Here is a 14,176-nt window from a genome sequence, read left to right on the forward strand (position 1 = left end):
AGAGAAGGGAGGCAACGGGCAGATCCTCAGAAACAGTACATCACGGGACAGAGAGAGAAGAAATGGTCCAAGAGGCAGAAAAAGATAAAAGAAGAAAAATGAAGAGGAAGTGAGGGAGGAGGAAGGGAAGAATATACAGTTGACTCTTGAACAACATAGGTTTGAACTGTGTAGGTCCACTTATATATGGATTTTTCTCAATAAATACCTACTACAATAAGTTACTTTTCAGCATTACCTTCATGAACTCTATAATCCAGTTCCACAAGGCCACTTTCAATTATTCATGCAACAAATATTTATCAAGCACCTGAACATCACTTACTATGGGACTGTTGATAAAATGATAACATAAATACACAGTTCAGGGTTCATGAACCTTACAATGTAGCAGGGAGACATGAATAAAATAGATATTGTATGCTTTGGAAGATTATGATGGGGAAAGGGGACCCAAGAAGGTCAGAGAAGACTTCCTTGTGCAAATAACATTTGAGCTGAGACCTGAGAGATGAATGGAGTTAGGCAGTGAAAGAGGAAGGGGAAAGTGGGCTGTGCCCCAAACTTATACCATCTTCAAGCCTATGGTTACACTACTCCTTTCCCACTAGGATACCTTTCTTTTCTGTTGAAATGCTACATGTCTTTCAGGCCCAGCTAACACGTCTGCCCCTCCATCAAGCCTTCCCTGAGTGCTCCAGCTGAAGGCACTTTCTCCCTTATACTCCCACCAGCACTTACTTTTCATTTTCCTTCAACACTTCTTTCTAATGTATTTTCTGATTACTTATACACACAGCTTGTCTCGTACACTAAATCTTAAAACTTACTAAGAAAAGAGTCTGTTTCTTATTCACCTTTGAGCTCCCAAAGGCTAGCACATTCCTCAGACTCCCGGAACAAATATTTGTAGCATAAATTAATGCTTGTTTGACATCCCTTTTCAAATATGTTGTAATTCAATGAAGCTATTGTTGCAAGCTGTGCCTTTGGCACTGAACTTACTCTTTGGTTAAACCACAATCCCATAGTCATGGTCCCCATGACTGATTAGTGTTTGCCACAGGGACTGCAACAACCCTAACAAACGGGCAACTGTTCTTGACTGACAGGCGTTTGGCAACAACTGCCCGTCCTCCAGTGGAGGCTGAAATGAACTGAGGAAGGACTGTCTGAATTGAGTCCCCATGCAGTGGGGCTCTATTTATCCCTTGCATTTGGGCTGTGAGAGACAGTGACCCAGGCTTTGGCGTGAGGCTTTGGGGCTTTTCAGGACAACAGAAACACTAATGCTTGGAACAAAATCATCAAAGATCAATATCAATGGACAGAATCCTAATTTGAGGCAGTGTGATAACAAGGGGAAGGGAGCTTTGAAGTCAGACAGACTAGCTCTGTGATCTCACCCATGTGCCTTCTTTGAGCCTCAGATTTCTCACCAAAAAACCATTCTGCAAAACAGTTGTGAAGATCAAAGATAATGTCTTTACACATACAATGCCTGTGCTCTACTAAAATGTGTTTATTCATCTATCTTCGCCAATATAGTTTGTACCCTGAGGTCAGGGACTCATTTTTTGCCTCTACGCCTGCAAAATTTAGCAAAGTGTGTAAATATTTTTTAAACAAATGAACAACAACAGTGAAAGCTAAGATTTATGGAGCACTTACTTCATGCCAGATATTGTTGTAAATAGTAATTTATTTAATCCTTCAACAACCCTACAAAGGAGCAACCGTTATGACTCAATTTTACAGAAAGAAAGCAAAATATAAATTTAAAAAATATGAAATTCTTGGTATAACTAGTTTTGAAATAAAAATCTGGTGAGATTCACTTTAATCAATAAAAAAGGTAAAAAAAAATATTTTTTTTTGGCCACGGCACCCGGCTCCCCTTGCCCTTGGCAGTGAAAGCGCAGAGTCCTAACCACTGGACCGCCAGGGAATTCCTGGTAAAATACTTTTTAAAACCTGGAAATGAAAAAATACAGTGGAAGGAGAAAGAAGGAAGGAAATAAATGTAAAAATGGGAAGAAAGAGTAGGAAGAAGAAAGAGAGATAGACACATGGAAAAAGAAGAAACAGTAAGATACTGTGGACTATCACTGTCCTTTGAAATAATAAGTAGAAAACTAATTACTCTTCCCAGTTCTTCAACTGTGATATCTTTATTCTTAAACTCCGAGAGTGACAGGGGACGAAAGACTTATCTTTCAGAGCATGACACAATTGGAGTGGTTTCCATCCAGTGAAAAGACGAGGAGACAAAGTTATCTCCAAAAGAGGAGGGCATGAGCAAAATGTGAAAGCAAAGAGTACATTTGAAGAACACTGAACAGTGTTTTCGCAGCTGAAGCTTGAAGTCTGCCTATGGGAACAGTGAAAAATTCTGCTGGAAGGCCTTGAATAGCAGGGTAAGGAGTTAAACATATGTTCAGCAGACAGTCGCTGCTGTTAAAGGAAACAAAGGAGCAAAATGTTTTAGTTCTGAGTTCAGAAGACCAGAATTATTGTTCAAGTCTGATACTGGTTAGTCCTTACCCTAAACCTTAGATTACCTCTAAAATAGGGGTGATAAGGCAGTTGTAAGGATTAAATAAGATATGACAAGGTGTGTGTGTTCACCTTACAAAGTAAAAATGTTATAGAAAAGTAAGTTTTCACTGGACTTCCCCGGTGGCGCAGTGGTTAAGAATCCACCTGCCAGTGGTTGAGAGTCCGCCTGCCGATGCAGGGGACACGGGTTCGTGCCCCGGTCCGGGAAGATCCCACATGCGGCAGAGCAGCTGGGCCCGTGAGCCGTGGCCGCTGAGCCTGTGCGTCCGGAGCCTGTGCTCTGCAATGGGAGAGGCCACAACAGTGAGAGGCCCGCGTACCGCAAAAAAAAAAAAAAAAAAAGAATCCACCTGCTAATGCAGGGGACACCAGTTCGATCCCTGGTCTGGGAAGATACCACATGCTGCAGAGCAACTAAGCTCGCGAGCCACAACTACTGAGCCCGTGCTCTAGAGCCCGTGCTCTGCAACGAGAAGCCACCGCAATGAGAAGGCCACATACTGCAACGAAGAGTAGCCACCCCCCCTCACTGCAACTAGAGAGAAAAGCCCCCACGCAGCAACGAATACCCAATGCAACCAAAAAATAGAAGAAATAAAACAATGAATAAATTGAGGCATAATTCAGTTTTAAAAAAATAACTTTTCACTGTTGTGAGGATTTAATTGATGCTTGAAGACTGAAATGGTAAAATTACTAAAGTGATGGATGTAGAAATGAAAAGGGGGCAATTGGAACAACATTTTGGAGAAAAAGGAGTTAATCGATTCGAAGATAATTTACAAATTCTAAATTCAGTGATTAGGGGAAAAGGACTATTAACCATAGAAACAGGGAAATCAGAAGGGGGTGAGTTTTGTTTTAAACATTTCAAATGTCAGAAGAACATCTGCTAGAAATGTAGGACTGGAGCTTGGGTAGGACATCAACTTAAGACCTCTGCACGGGGAATTCCCTGGCGGTCAAGTGGTTAGGACTCCGCCCTTTCACTGCGGAGGGCTCGGCCACTTCGCCAGAAACAAAACCAAAACAAAACTCTTCGTAGAGGTGGTAGTTGAAGCCAGGGGACATGATAGGTCACCAAGTAAGGGTTAATAATGAGAAAAAGTGGGTGAGGGTATCTTAGGAACGTCTATGTTTACGTGGAAAAAGAGCCTGGGTAAAGAGAACAACGAAGTGCGGGTCAGGGAGGATAGCACAGTTCCATAGTATGTAAGAAAGGAGAATTTTTTTAGATGAAGATGAGCTACATGATTCAGTCTAAATTAGGGAACATGAATTTGTTTAGGACCTGGTTAGAGTATCTTGGGGCTTTTATCCAGCTTTGGTGTAGGGAACTAACAGTTGCCAGTGATGATACTAGTGCTGATACTGTTTTAGATAACTATTGATGAAAAGTTCAAAGGCAAAGACAATTAGGGATTTTTTATTGTCTTGTTTTGTTTTTGAGTAGTCCTTAGCAGTTCTTTTGGGCAGGGAGATTCGTCTGTGTATGTATTTGCACACATTTATTTGCTTTGTCTTATTTTGTCCTGTATGTCTTCCCTGGTTTTTTGTTTGTTTCTGCATTTAAGCACATTTTCACAAGGAGTCTGTCCTGCATCAGACTTTTGTTGGCTTGCCTTTCTACTCCAGCTCCTAGGAGGCTTTGGTAGCTTTTCTTCTGCGTAACCAAGCAGGCCACAGCCAGCAGATGGCACTATAGCAAGAGGGGCAGAGGGTCCCTTTAGGACCTGACAACAACTGCGGACTAGTAACTTTACAGTTTCAGCCTCGGACGACTCAGTTGCACTTTAGCCCGGACTCTAATAAAGCAGGTCAAGCTGTGTGCAATTAAGAATTTCAATGTACAAAATGGGATCTGCTGCTTTGTCTCCTCCATCCTGGGCCACCATTAAACTGAAGGTATCGTCAAGTTGTGAAAGTGTTGTGAGAAGGGCTATCCCGATATCGCCGTTTCCTAGTTAAAGTGGCCGAGGTGACCCCACTTTAACTAAATACAGGAGTCAATCGAGACTATCCTGATAGTTTAAAGAAAAATTCATACAAATAGGCAATTACCTAAGCGTTTCCCGACAACGTGTAGCTTTAGCATATGAAATTTGCGACTTGTTTTTGTTACAGCGTTCCTAATTTCATTTGAAAGTTCAGGCACAGCCTCACTATCCAGATTTCCATAAGGAGTAAGAAAGATCCTCTGCAGTTCCGGAGGCCGCAGGGACGGCCTCTAGACCCCTATTGTCCGAGTTCTCTTACGTGGAAGCTTGAGACGGAGGCCTCTGTTGCAGGTGGGCTGCTCCTCACAGACACACCAAACGCACACACACAAACAGAGCTGCCGCCATAGCGGAAAACAAAGTGCAAAACTGCAAGCCTTGGACTTCACTGGTGGCGCAGTGGTTAAGAATCCTCCTGCCAATGCAGAGGACATGGGTTCGAGCCCTGGTCCGGGAAGATCCCCCATGCCGCGGAGCAACTAAGCCCGTGCTCCACAACTACTGAGCCTGTGTGCCACAACTACTGAAGCCCGTGTGCCTAGAGCCTGTGCTCCACAGCAAGAGAAGCCACCGCAATGAGAAGCCCACGCACTGCAGCGAAGAATAGCCCCCATTCACCACAACTAGAGAAAGTCTGTGCACAGCAACGAAGACCCAACCAGCCATAAATAAATAAAATAAATTTATTTAAAAAAAAACAAAATTGCAAGCCTTTACCTTTTCAAACACAACAACTCGAGCAGGTCAGGTTACACCCCAACACTAACTAAAGGGGCACCCAGAAAAGATTGGTTACCATGGCCACGTAGGAAGCCTCCCGGATAGCTTTCTTAGCTTTCTTCTTACACACACCTACTCACGCGAGCTCCACTCACGCGAGCTCCATCCACGCAGGTACCTAGCTCGGCAATCTGCTAGCCACGCCTGATTGCGTTCTGCGCTCGTCTCTCTGCCCTTGCACCTGCGTACTACGGCGCCTGCCCGTCGCCGCGGCCCGGATCGGGAAGTGTCAAGCGGGAGCTGGGTTCCCCCGCCTTTGCCGCTATCACCGCTGACCCCCGGACCCCAACTCCAGGCCCGGGCCCAGCCGCCATGACGAACGGTGAGAACTATTGCTCAGAGCCGAGGATGGGAGTGCAGTGCGAGTGGAAACCTGGCGGGCGGAGCCGGGACTGACGTGGCCGTTCTCCCCGCCCCCTCCCAGCCCAGTCCCCCTTTGGCCTCTCGGTGCCCCAACTCCTGTCCCCTATACTCCTCCGGGGGTTCCCCCGTTCCGTGCCCGTATAGAACCCCCAGTGCCTCTTGTGCCCACACCCGTAGTTCTTGGTTCCCACACTGTGCCCTTCTCCCTTCCTAGAAGTTCGTTCTGACCCTTACAAGCCACTTCGCGAGGCCAGTCCCAGTTGAACTATTGCTTTAGCAGCAGGAAAAAGAGGAGCCTCCTCACAGCTCTCTGTGTTCTCAAACTTTATTGGATAGTAGGCTCGTTGGGATGATCGATGAATCACACAGGATTTTAAACCCCATACTTTGTGGGGGGGCGGGGGTGAATGTAGATCCTAAAAAAAAAGTTCTCGTTGTTTTGTTAAAATGTCGGGAAGCTTTCTCGTGTTTGATTCTAAAGTCTTGCCTGGGCGATCCCATCTGGAGACCGTGGCTAGTGTTGCAGGGGTTGGATTTAGATACTGCCTTTTCCAAAGATGATGTGGCAGTTGCCACCCTGTTTATCTGACCTAATTTTCCAGGCGTCTTCAAACATTTTATAGACATGATTTCTGAATTCCAGGGAAGGGCAGGAAACGATGACTTTGTGGTCTTTAGAGTCGATCTTACAGGAAAAAAGATGACAAGACCTCTTAGGCAGTATGATTTGAAGGGCATAGGACAGCATTTCTCAAAAGTACCTTCTTCATAAGCCTGGTACTAAAGTTTCAAATTTCACTTCCTTGTGACTTTTGGCTTTGCAAAAACTTACGGGAGAAAAGACTAGCACGTATTGTTCATCATAAAACTTGGTGTATGTATTAATTTACTGGACCCTTTCCTGTGTGACATCTAGTTGTGAGATAGTTTTACTGGAGGGAGAGAAGGAGATGGAGTGGCCCAGAACTGGCAGATGCCAGTTGTGTAAAATATCCTTTTGGAGCTTCCTGGGCAGTCAGAGGTCTGAGGTTAGTAGGCACAGTACAAGAAGGGACATCACCCGGAGGAAGAAATAATCTGAACTGAGAAATAAGAGAGCAGTTGGACACATAGTAATTAATAAGTAAGTTTTAGTCATCCTTTCCCCTTTTGTGGTCTGATTTTTTTTTCTACTTAGGTGATTCTTTGCGCTTACAAGACATAGTTTGGTTTACAAATGTAAGAAATAGAACTAATTGTTCAAAGCTTTTTTCCCCCACAATTGTTCCACCTTGTTGAAGCCTCAGATCTTTTATTGCTTGTTTGTTTTCAAGAATCTGTTAACTCAGGCAGAAATTTGGTTTGTAAGTAGAGTATCATGCGTGAAGTGTAAGATAAGCATAGGAAAATTGTAGTCATATGGATTCTAACTCTTGCAATTTCCATTAAGCTTTACTTTTGCCTTAACATATTCTTCACCAACAGATGCAGATCTGAGAGACTTGGCCAAATATCTACCTCTCCTTTATCACATGAGTGATTTATAGGAAGAACATGTTTCATTCTCTCAGCTCAGGCTCGAAGGATTCTTATGCCTCTCTCAACCTAATGCCAACACTGGCCATTCCTGGTAGGCTGATTCCACATAAAGTGATGCACTCTTCTCAGAATTTATACTTCTTGAAAGGAGAGGGAAGGGGGCAGTGAAATCTTTGTAAGGGGGTTGTCTACAAGTGATTTGGGGGAACAGAAAGGTAACCTTGTTAGTCCTGGGACCTTGGCTTCCTCTTGTCAGGGCTGGCACTGCAGTTGAGATTATCATCTTGATATTTTATCACATTCTGTTCTCCAGGGGGATCACCTGTCCCAAACTGGATTAGCACCAAAGGTTTTTTTCTCTTTCTGTAACAGTGTACTCCTTGGATGGGATTCTGGTGTTTGGTTTGCTCTTTGTTTGCACCTGTGCCTACTTCAAGAAAGTACCTCGTCTCAAAAGCTGGCTGCTCTCAGAGAAGAAGGGAGTTTGGGGTGTGTTTTACAAAGGTAAGATCATATCTGTTCAGGGAGAGGAGATTGCCATCTCTGGACAGTGAGGTGCTGCAAGGTGGGGGTGGGATAGGCTGGAATTGTATGTGGTTCAACTTTTACATAATTGTTTATTTTAGCTCCAAGGTAATTTTAGTATTCTCCATGGAGTAAAACTATATAAATTAAACAATTTTAATTGGACTAGAGTTGTTGGAAGGAATATTTTCCCAGTGAAAATTTTTTTTCTGAATTTCTGGAAAGAATTTATTGGAGTCTCTTTTAAGTATTGATTTTATTAACTCAGATGCTTTTTTACTTTTTATTTTGGGCATCTTCATCTGGAATCCTACTTACCTAGATCTTTTTTCAAAATAAGGCAAAATATAAACTAACAGTATATTCATCTAGAACCTAGGGCTTAAGGGTAGTATTTAAATACATTCCTGGGTGGGTTCTTGAGACCCTTGATAGGTCTCGTTGTCTGTGACTAGAGATTTCAAATCTTGAAAGTGAGGACTTATATGAAGGGCAGGGTTTGACTTCTTTTCTCGTTTTATTTTTTCCTGCTAGCTGCTGTGATTGGAACTAGGCTGCATGCTGCTGTAGCAATCGCCTGCGTTGTAATGGCCTTCTACGTCCTGTTTATAAAATGAATTCCAAAGCATCCATTTCATCAACTACCAACCAAGGGGACGAAGGTGAAGAGCCTGTCAGGAGCCTGGGCCCAGCGTAGGAGAGTTCAGCTAAAATCATCAAAGTCCCCAGGATGACACCACAGCATCTGCCCCTACCTTATGTGGGGAAAACTCCTCGTGGTTACAAACATTATTTATGCTTCAGGGGACTACAGAAAGCCAGCTTCCTTTGACCTGTGTGTAAATCAGTCCTCAGCAGAGAGCATATAATGTCCAGATGAATTACACCCCTCAGTGATACGATTACATACCTCCTGCTTAAAAATCTGTCACCTATTTTGTGCTTCAGCCCCTCATCAGGAACTTTTCACACTGAGGCTCATTAGGGGAGGATATAAGCTGTATTCAAACTTCTTGGAAGGAGAGATAATTTTCAAGACTTGACTTTTTTTTTAGTGTTTGATTTGGATTTGGCAAATTGCAGGGGGCTGGGAGGCTGGGGTGGGGAGGCTGGGTGGGAAATAGGAGTTAAACAATGCCAAGGAATTTTTTGGCTTTGGAAATTTATCTTTCATATACCCGTCTGGGAACATAAGAGAGAGGCATGATCCTCACTGCAAAAAGAGAACAGACGAAATAGCTGTGCTGTGTGCTGGTAGCCAGAGAGTTTTGCCAAGAGAATCTGGGCCTACATAAGATTTGGAAATTGTCTGTGATGAGACCAGAAAGGAGTAACTTAGACAAGAAACAATGTTCTATTCACCAGTATTCCCAAAAGGAAACTTCACCCCCTCAAATGGTATATTGAAACTGTTGCTATTTTCCTAAAGCTTTTTAAATATTTTCTAAATTACTGAGTGCTAAATACTGTTACTCAGTTTTAAATGCCACCACTAGGGGAAAGAGAAACTATTGAAGAAATAATTTGCAGTTGGGGTAGAAGAAATAAATAAATCTAGTATATTAATTCATATACTAGTAAAGTCACCTAGAATTTATTGTGATGTTAGATGGAAGTTCTGTCATGTTAACCAACATACAAACTTATTCTTTGTTTAAATCTGGGTTATGGCAATTTTCAGTCGATTACTTGTGTTTCTTGGCCCACTTTTAATTTTCTTCATATTGTAGTATTTAGCTGTCTCTTGGAAATTATAAGAACATGGGAAATTTGAATGAGAGAAGTTGATGGCATTCATAGGCATGTTTGAACAGTTCATAGAATCCATGAATAAAATGAGAGTGTTTTCTAAAGTAAAGGAAAGCAGAGGTTCGCAATTGAGATTGATGGGCTTTTCCATGGAGTATGGGAACTCCTGAACAAATCATTTTAGATGACTCTACATTTGAAGTGAAGACTTCTCCATTCCCTCCTCCTTTTATCTGCAAAAGGATCAACTGTTGCATTTCTGAAGCCTAGAACTTCTCTATTAAAAAAAAAAAGAATTGGTCTAAAATTAAACTATTGTAAAGAGCAAGCAGAGACATAGGTCTACCAGTGGAATTATTCACTAAAGTAAACTTGACTGTGGACAAGTTGGCTGTGGTTGACCCCAGTGTGGCAGTAAATTGTCTTTTGTCTTATTCCAAAAGAACAAAAGCTGCTAGGAAGTTTAGGTTCTGAAACATTCAGTTTAGTGCTTTGATGGTTCCTAGAAGTATAGAAAGTCATCAAGTAAACACTACATGTCTAATCATCTCAGAGTTATGGCTGTTGTCTCTTCAGGAATTGGTCCACAGGGTAAATTTCAATGATTCATATATTTTTCATTGTCATTTCTGAGGATCTTTCACACAAGAGAAAGGAAGGCTAGTGGAACAGAAAGAAGAGTTACACCTTGTGGGTGTGAGTTTGGAACCTGTTGGCCAACGGTAATGTCACTCTCTGGAAATACAGGTTCAGCATGTTTTGCACTTGTTATTTTGTAACTTTAATGACTTTTGTTTCCTAATAGGGCTAATATCTCTAAGCTTGGTGTTTAGAGCTGCTTCATATTTTAAACTAGTCCCATTTCACAGTTCAGATCAATTTTTACAGCCTCCTGGGTGGGTCATCTTGACCTAAGCTCTTGAACTGTTATATTTTGAGATGTTTTCATACCAGAATGTACCAAAAAGTACACAGAGTGAAGGTAATTTACAGCAAGAAACAAATACACAGCTTGTTTCATTTCTTGACTTTAGATAAGCAGAAACTTGTTTAATTCATCACTTTGGTTGATGTGTCATATATTTTTGACTGAAAATTGTAGGAAGTTGTTCCTCTAAGGGAGTCTTTTAGGGGTGGAAGAAGGGGGATAGCAGTATTGCCTCAGATTCAAACTGGCGTAACCATAAACCCTGTATGCCAGGGTGGAATGAAGTCAGCTTTTTATAGTTGAAATAAGACTTTTTATTCACCATTGTCTGCACAAATCCTTGAAAATAAAGTTTCTTTCCCTACTGTTTTTGTCCATTTTGTCACATGCATGCTGAATTATTGAACTTTGTTCAATATTCCCCTGGGTTCTGCCCATAGTATACCTTTTTAGTTTATATTAGTGAATATCATCAATCCTGTTAACCCCTTGTGATGGTCACTGAATGTATGATATAGTTCAGAATCTATGAGGGTATATCTTTGAGGGAACTAATTATATATATATATATATATATATATATACACACACACACACACACACACACATTTTGAGGTGTATTAAACAATGTAGATAACATTCTCCAATACATTTTACCTACCAAAGCTATTAAAAGTATCAACTGCCATTACAAGCCATAAACTTCTTCAGTGAAATGAGGTTATCAGGTTACCCAGCCACATACCTAGAAAATCCTTGGGCTTCTGGTACATACAATGGACACTTTTCCCCAATTTGTTTATTCCAAGTACATGGTGGGACTGGCACAAGTACAAATGATAACAAAATTCTGATTTGTCTTCCCCCCTCACATATGTATTTCTTGAAAAAGGAAAAAGAAGGAACTGAGACATTCAAATTGTGCTTTGTGATGTGAAAGGAGCTAATTCTAACTTACATAATTGTTCCTTTTTTTTTTCTTACACTCATTCTTGAAAGATTTATTTTAGCGGATATGAAAGTAAATGAAGATTCAGCAATATGACTGCGACAGCAAGTTCTGGGTAGCAAGAGGGCTCTGTGGGGACAGGGATATGTCTTCCTACCTTTACTTATACTACTAGCTAGTGTATATTAGGTAGTATATTAGTAGTATATATAGTTACTATATTCTAACTACCTAGTCCTTGGACTTAAGTAATCTATTCTTACCTTTCCCTTTGGTAAAATGATGTTTGCCTTCTCCCAAGGGAGAAGGAGCTCCTAGGGAAGCTGATGTTGGTAATGACCAGAATTTGCCTTCTCCCTGGGAAAGAAATCATTCACCTAGAGGTCTCTTGAGATTGAATCATCTTATATCCAGAACTTGGATCAAAGATCAAAGAAAAACTACAGATATGGATATAAATGTGTAGCTGCACAGAGATCCAAGGACAATCACGATTCAATATTGTGGGAATTTGTCCCGCCTTTACCTGGGCCCTTGGTTCCCCTCCGAGCCACGTGGGGGCAGGAAAGTGCGCACTCGGCGAGGGCCTGTGCTCGGTTGTTCCTCCCAGAACCCTCCGGGGCGGAGGAGGGGCGGAAGGCTTTAAAGGAGCTTGCGTACTTCCGCTCTTTCACCGGAGGGAGAGCGGCATGGGGTGAGGCTGGTCAGAAGTGTGGCGAGGTGTGTGGAAGGCGCCTGCGGGCTGTGTGTGTGAGTGGACGCGAGAATGTGTGAGTGCGCGCGTGGTGCGTGCAAGGCGAGTGCGTGCGCCCGCCCCCGTGCCCCTCCCCCGGCCTACACCTTGATCTTATTTGATCGGGTTGTGACTCCCGCCCCGCCGGACCAACCCGAAATGAAAAGCTCCCCTCCTGCGAAGCCCCTTCCTCGGGGCGCTGTGCAGCGAGGCCCCTTGGGCGGTGGCAACGCCGCGGTCCCGGAGGTCCCGGATCTGGTCCTATGAGGCCCGGCGCTCAGAAGTGATGAATTGATCAGATAGATGAGGCTGGGCTTGTCCTGGACCACTGATTATCGAGGCGATTCTGATCTGAGCCCGGGCCCAGGGCACGGCCGCCCGTGGCGTTGAGGCTAACGTGTCAACGGTCGGCTGCGGGCCCCGGGCGCTGGCGGACGGAGGTAGAATGAGCCGTCGCCTCGCCCGCGGGAGCGGGAGCTGAAAGGATATGGAGGCCTTGTTCCCCCCTGCAGTTTTGTAGCCGCCTCCCTTTTTTTCTTTAGACCCGACTTGTCATAATGACTCTTTTGTATGGAACCAACACTGGTGCCCCCGGTCTAAAGGCACTATACAGCGCCTGCCGCGAAGGGATATATGTATATATGCATGTCTGTATACGTGTATGTATCTGTAAGAGAACTTGGAGACCTTATAAGAATTCAGATTCCAGGGACCCGCACCGGATTTACTGAATTAGAATTAGCGGGGGGGGGGGGGGGGGGGGGGGGCTTGTCTAGGAACCTATATTATTTAAAGCCTCCATGCATGGATCGCAGTAATAAATTTTTTGATGTTCAGTATCAACCCACATGAGGTGATTATCCCAGAAAGTCACCCACTCTGCCACTTTCAGCTATTCTAAATAAAGAGAACTGAAAATATTGCCACTGGGCAGCAAACACTATGCACCGATTGGAGTATCTCGGTGGAAGAGGGGCTGTAATAGTTTGGTGGTATTGACCCTGCACCTGAGTACCAGGAAGAAGCCCTTTCATATCTGATTTATTCAACAATGCATATGCTGTCCAATCTTAGAAATGGGAACTTAGTGTACAATATTCGAAAAGGTCTGCCATTTCTTGCTCATTTTAACAGCAGGCTCCTGTGAGTGGCTTGTAATTTTAGAAACCACATTACTGTATCAGTTTTTAGGTACCTTCAGACCCTAGGATCAGGTTGTTGAACGCTGTTTCCAAGAATAGGGGGCTATATATCACAGCACAAATCAAGGCAAAGAAAAGAGAATTGACTCCCAGGCAAGGAGACAGTAGCAGAGTTAAGAGAATAAACAATGGCAAGGAGCCAGGGAGATGGAGCCCTCATGGAAAAGTAGAGCTCAGCAAATGACTAAATCCAGAAGGTCTGAAATCTGTTAAGCGTGACCTCAGCATAAGTGTTAATGCCACAAAGAGCTACTAAAATTAGTGTTTGTAAGCTCAAGAGAATGGACTATGTCCATTCTTGCTTTCCCGACACTTAGCTCAGTACCTGACACATAAAGTTTGCAAGAGGGTCTTCCCTGGTGCCGCAGTGGTTGAGAGTCCGCCTGCCAATGCAGGGGACACGGGTTCGTGCCCCGGTCTGGGAGGCTCCAATGTGCCGCGGAGCAGCTAGGCCCCGTGAGCCATGGCCGCTGAGCCTGTGCGTCCGGAGCCTGTGCTCTGCAACGGGAGGGGCCGCAACAGTGAGAGGCCCACATACCACAAAAAAAAAAAAAAGTTTGCAAGAAATGTTGAATGGATATGGTTCGAATGACTCCAGTTCACAAAACGTGAATACCTGTCTCCTGCCAAAAACAGTGCTGTTCTGTCCTAAATCTGTATCTTTTCAGCAAGATGACTTTCCGAGTTGCAAATATGCCCAACAGGATTAGTTTCTAGAAGTTGAGAAACTTCCATATTTTAAGAGTAGTCATGTGGCAACTGGTAGTCCATGGGTAACAGATACTCCAGGCTTCATCTTACACAAATCTATTTCATGGAGATGGGCGGCAGGATGTTCCACTATGATTAATTAGTCCAGGGGCCCGTCAACAC

At 43.4% G+C, this 14,176-nt stretch overlaps 1 protein-coding gene and 1 non-coding gene across 2 annotated transcripts; both read left to right on the plus strand.

Annotated features, from left to right (window-relative positions):
* The first annotated feature begins 5,526 nt into the window (after window positions 1-5,526).
* TMEM167B (transmembrane protein 167B) lies at window positions 5,527-10,784 on the plus strand. Its single transcript, XM_027096325.1, has 3 exons — window positions 5,527-5,658; window positions 7,590-7,721; window positions 8,277-10,784. The coding sequence occupies exons 1-3, from the start codon at window positions 5,649-5,651 to the stop codon at window positions 8,357-8,359; spliced, it is 225 nt and encodes a 74-aa protein (XP_026952126.1). The 5' UTR covers window positions 5,527-5,648; the 3' UTR covers window positions 8,360-10,784.
* A 1,252-nt stretch (window positions 10,785-12,036) lies between these two features.
* LOC113614644 (small Cajal body-specific RNA 2) lies at window positions 12,037-12,456 on the plus strand. The gene has a single exon (XR_003430697.1).
* Window positions 12,457-14,176: the final 1,720 nt, after the last annotated feature.

This window comes from Aethalodelphis obliquidens, unplaced genomic scaffold (genome assembly GCF_003676395.1).
Source record: "Aethalodelphis obliquidens isolate GAN/ISIS:26980383/991018 unplaced genomic scaffold, ASM367639v1 scaffold100, whole genome shotgun sequence".
Lineage (NCBI taxonomy): Eukaryota > Metazoa > Chordata > Mammalia > Artiodactyla > Delphinidae > Aethalodelphis > Aethalodelphis obliquidens.

Bases quoted from the DNA above. Each gene is read 5' to 3' on its own strand.
- TMEM167B (XM_027096325.1), top strand. The intron at 7,722-8,276 runs GTAAGATCATAT...TTTTCCTGCTAG, and splicing joins TTGGGGTGTGTTTTACAAAG to CTGCTGTGATTGGAACTAGG.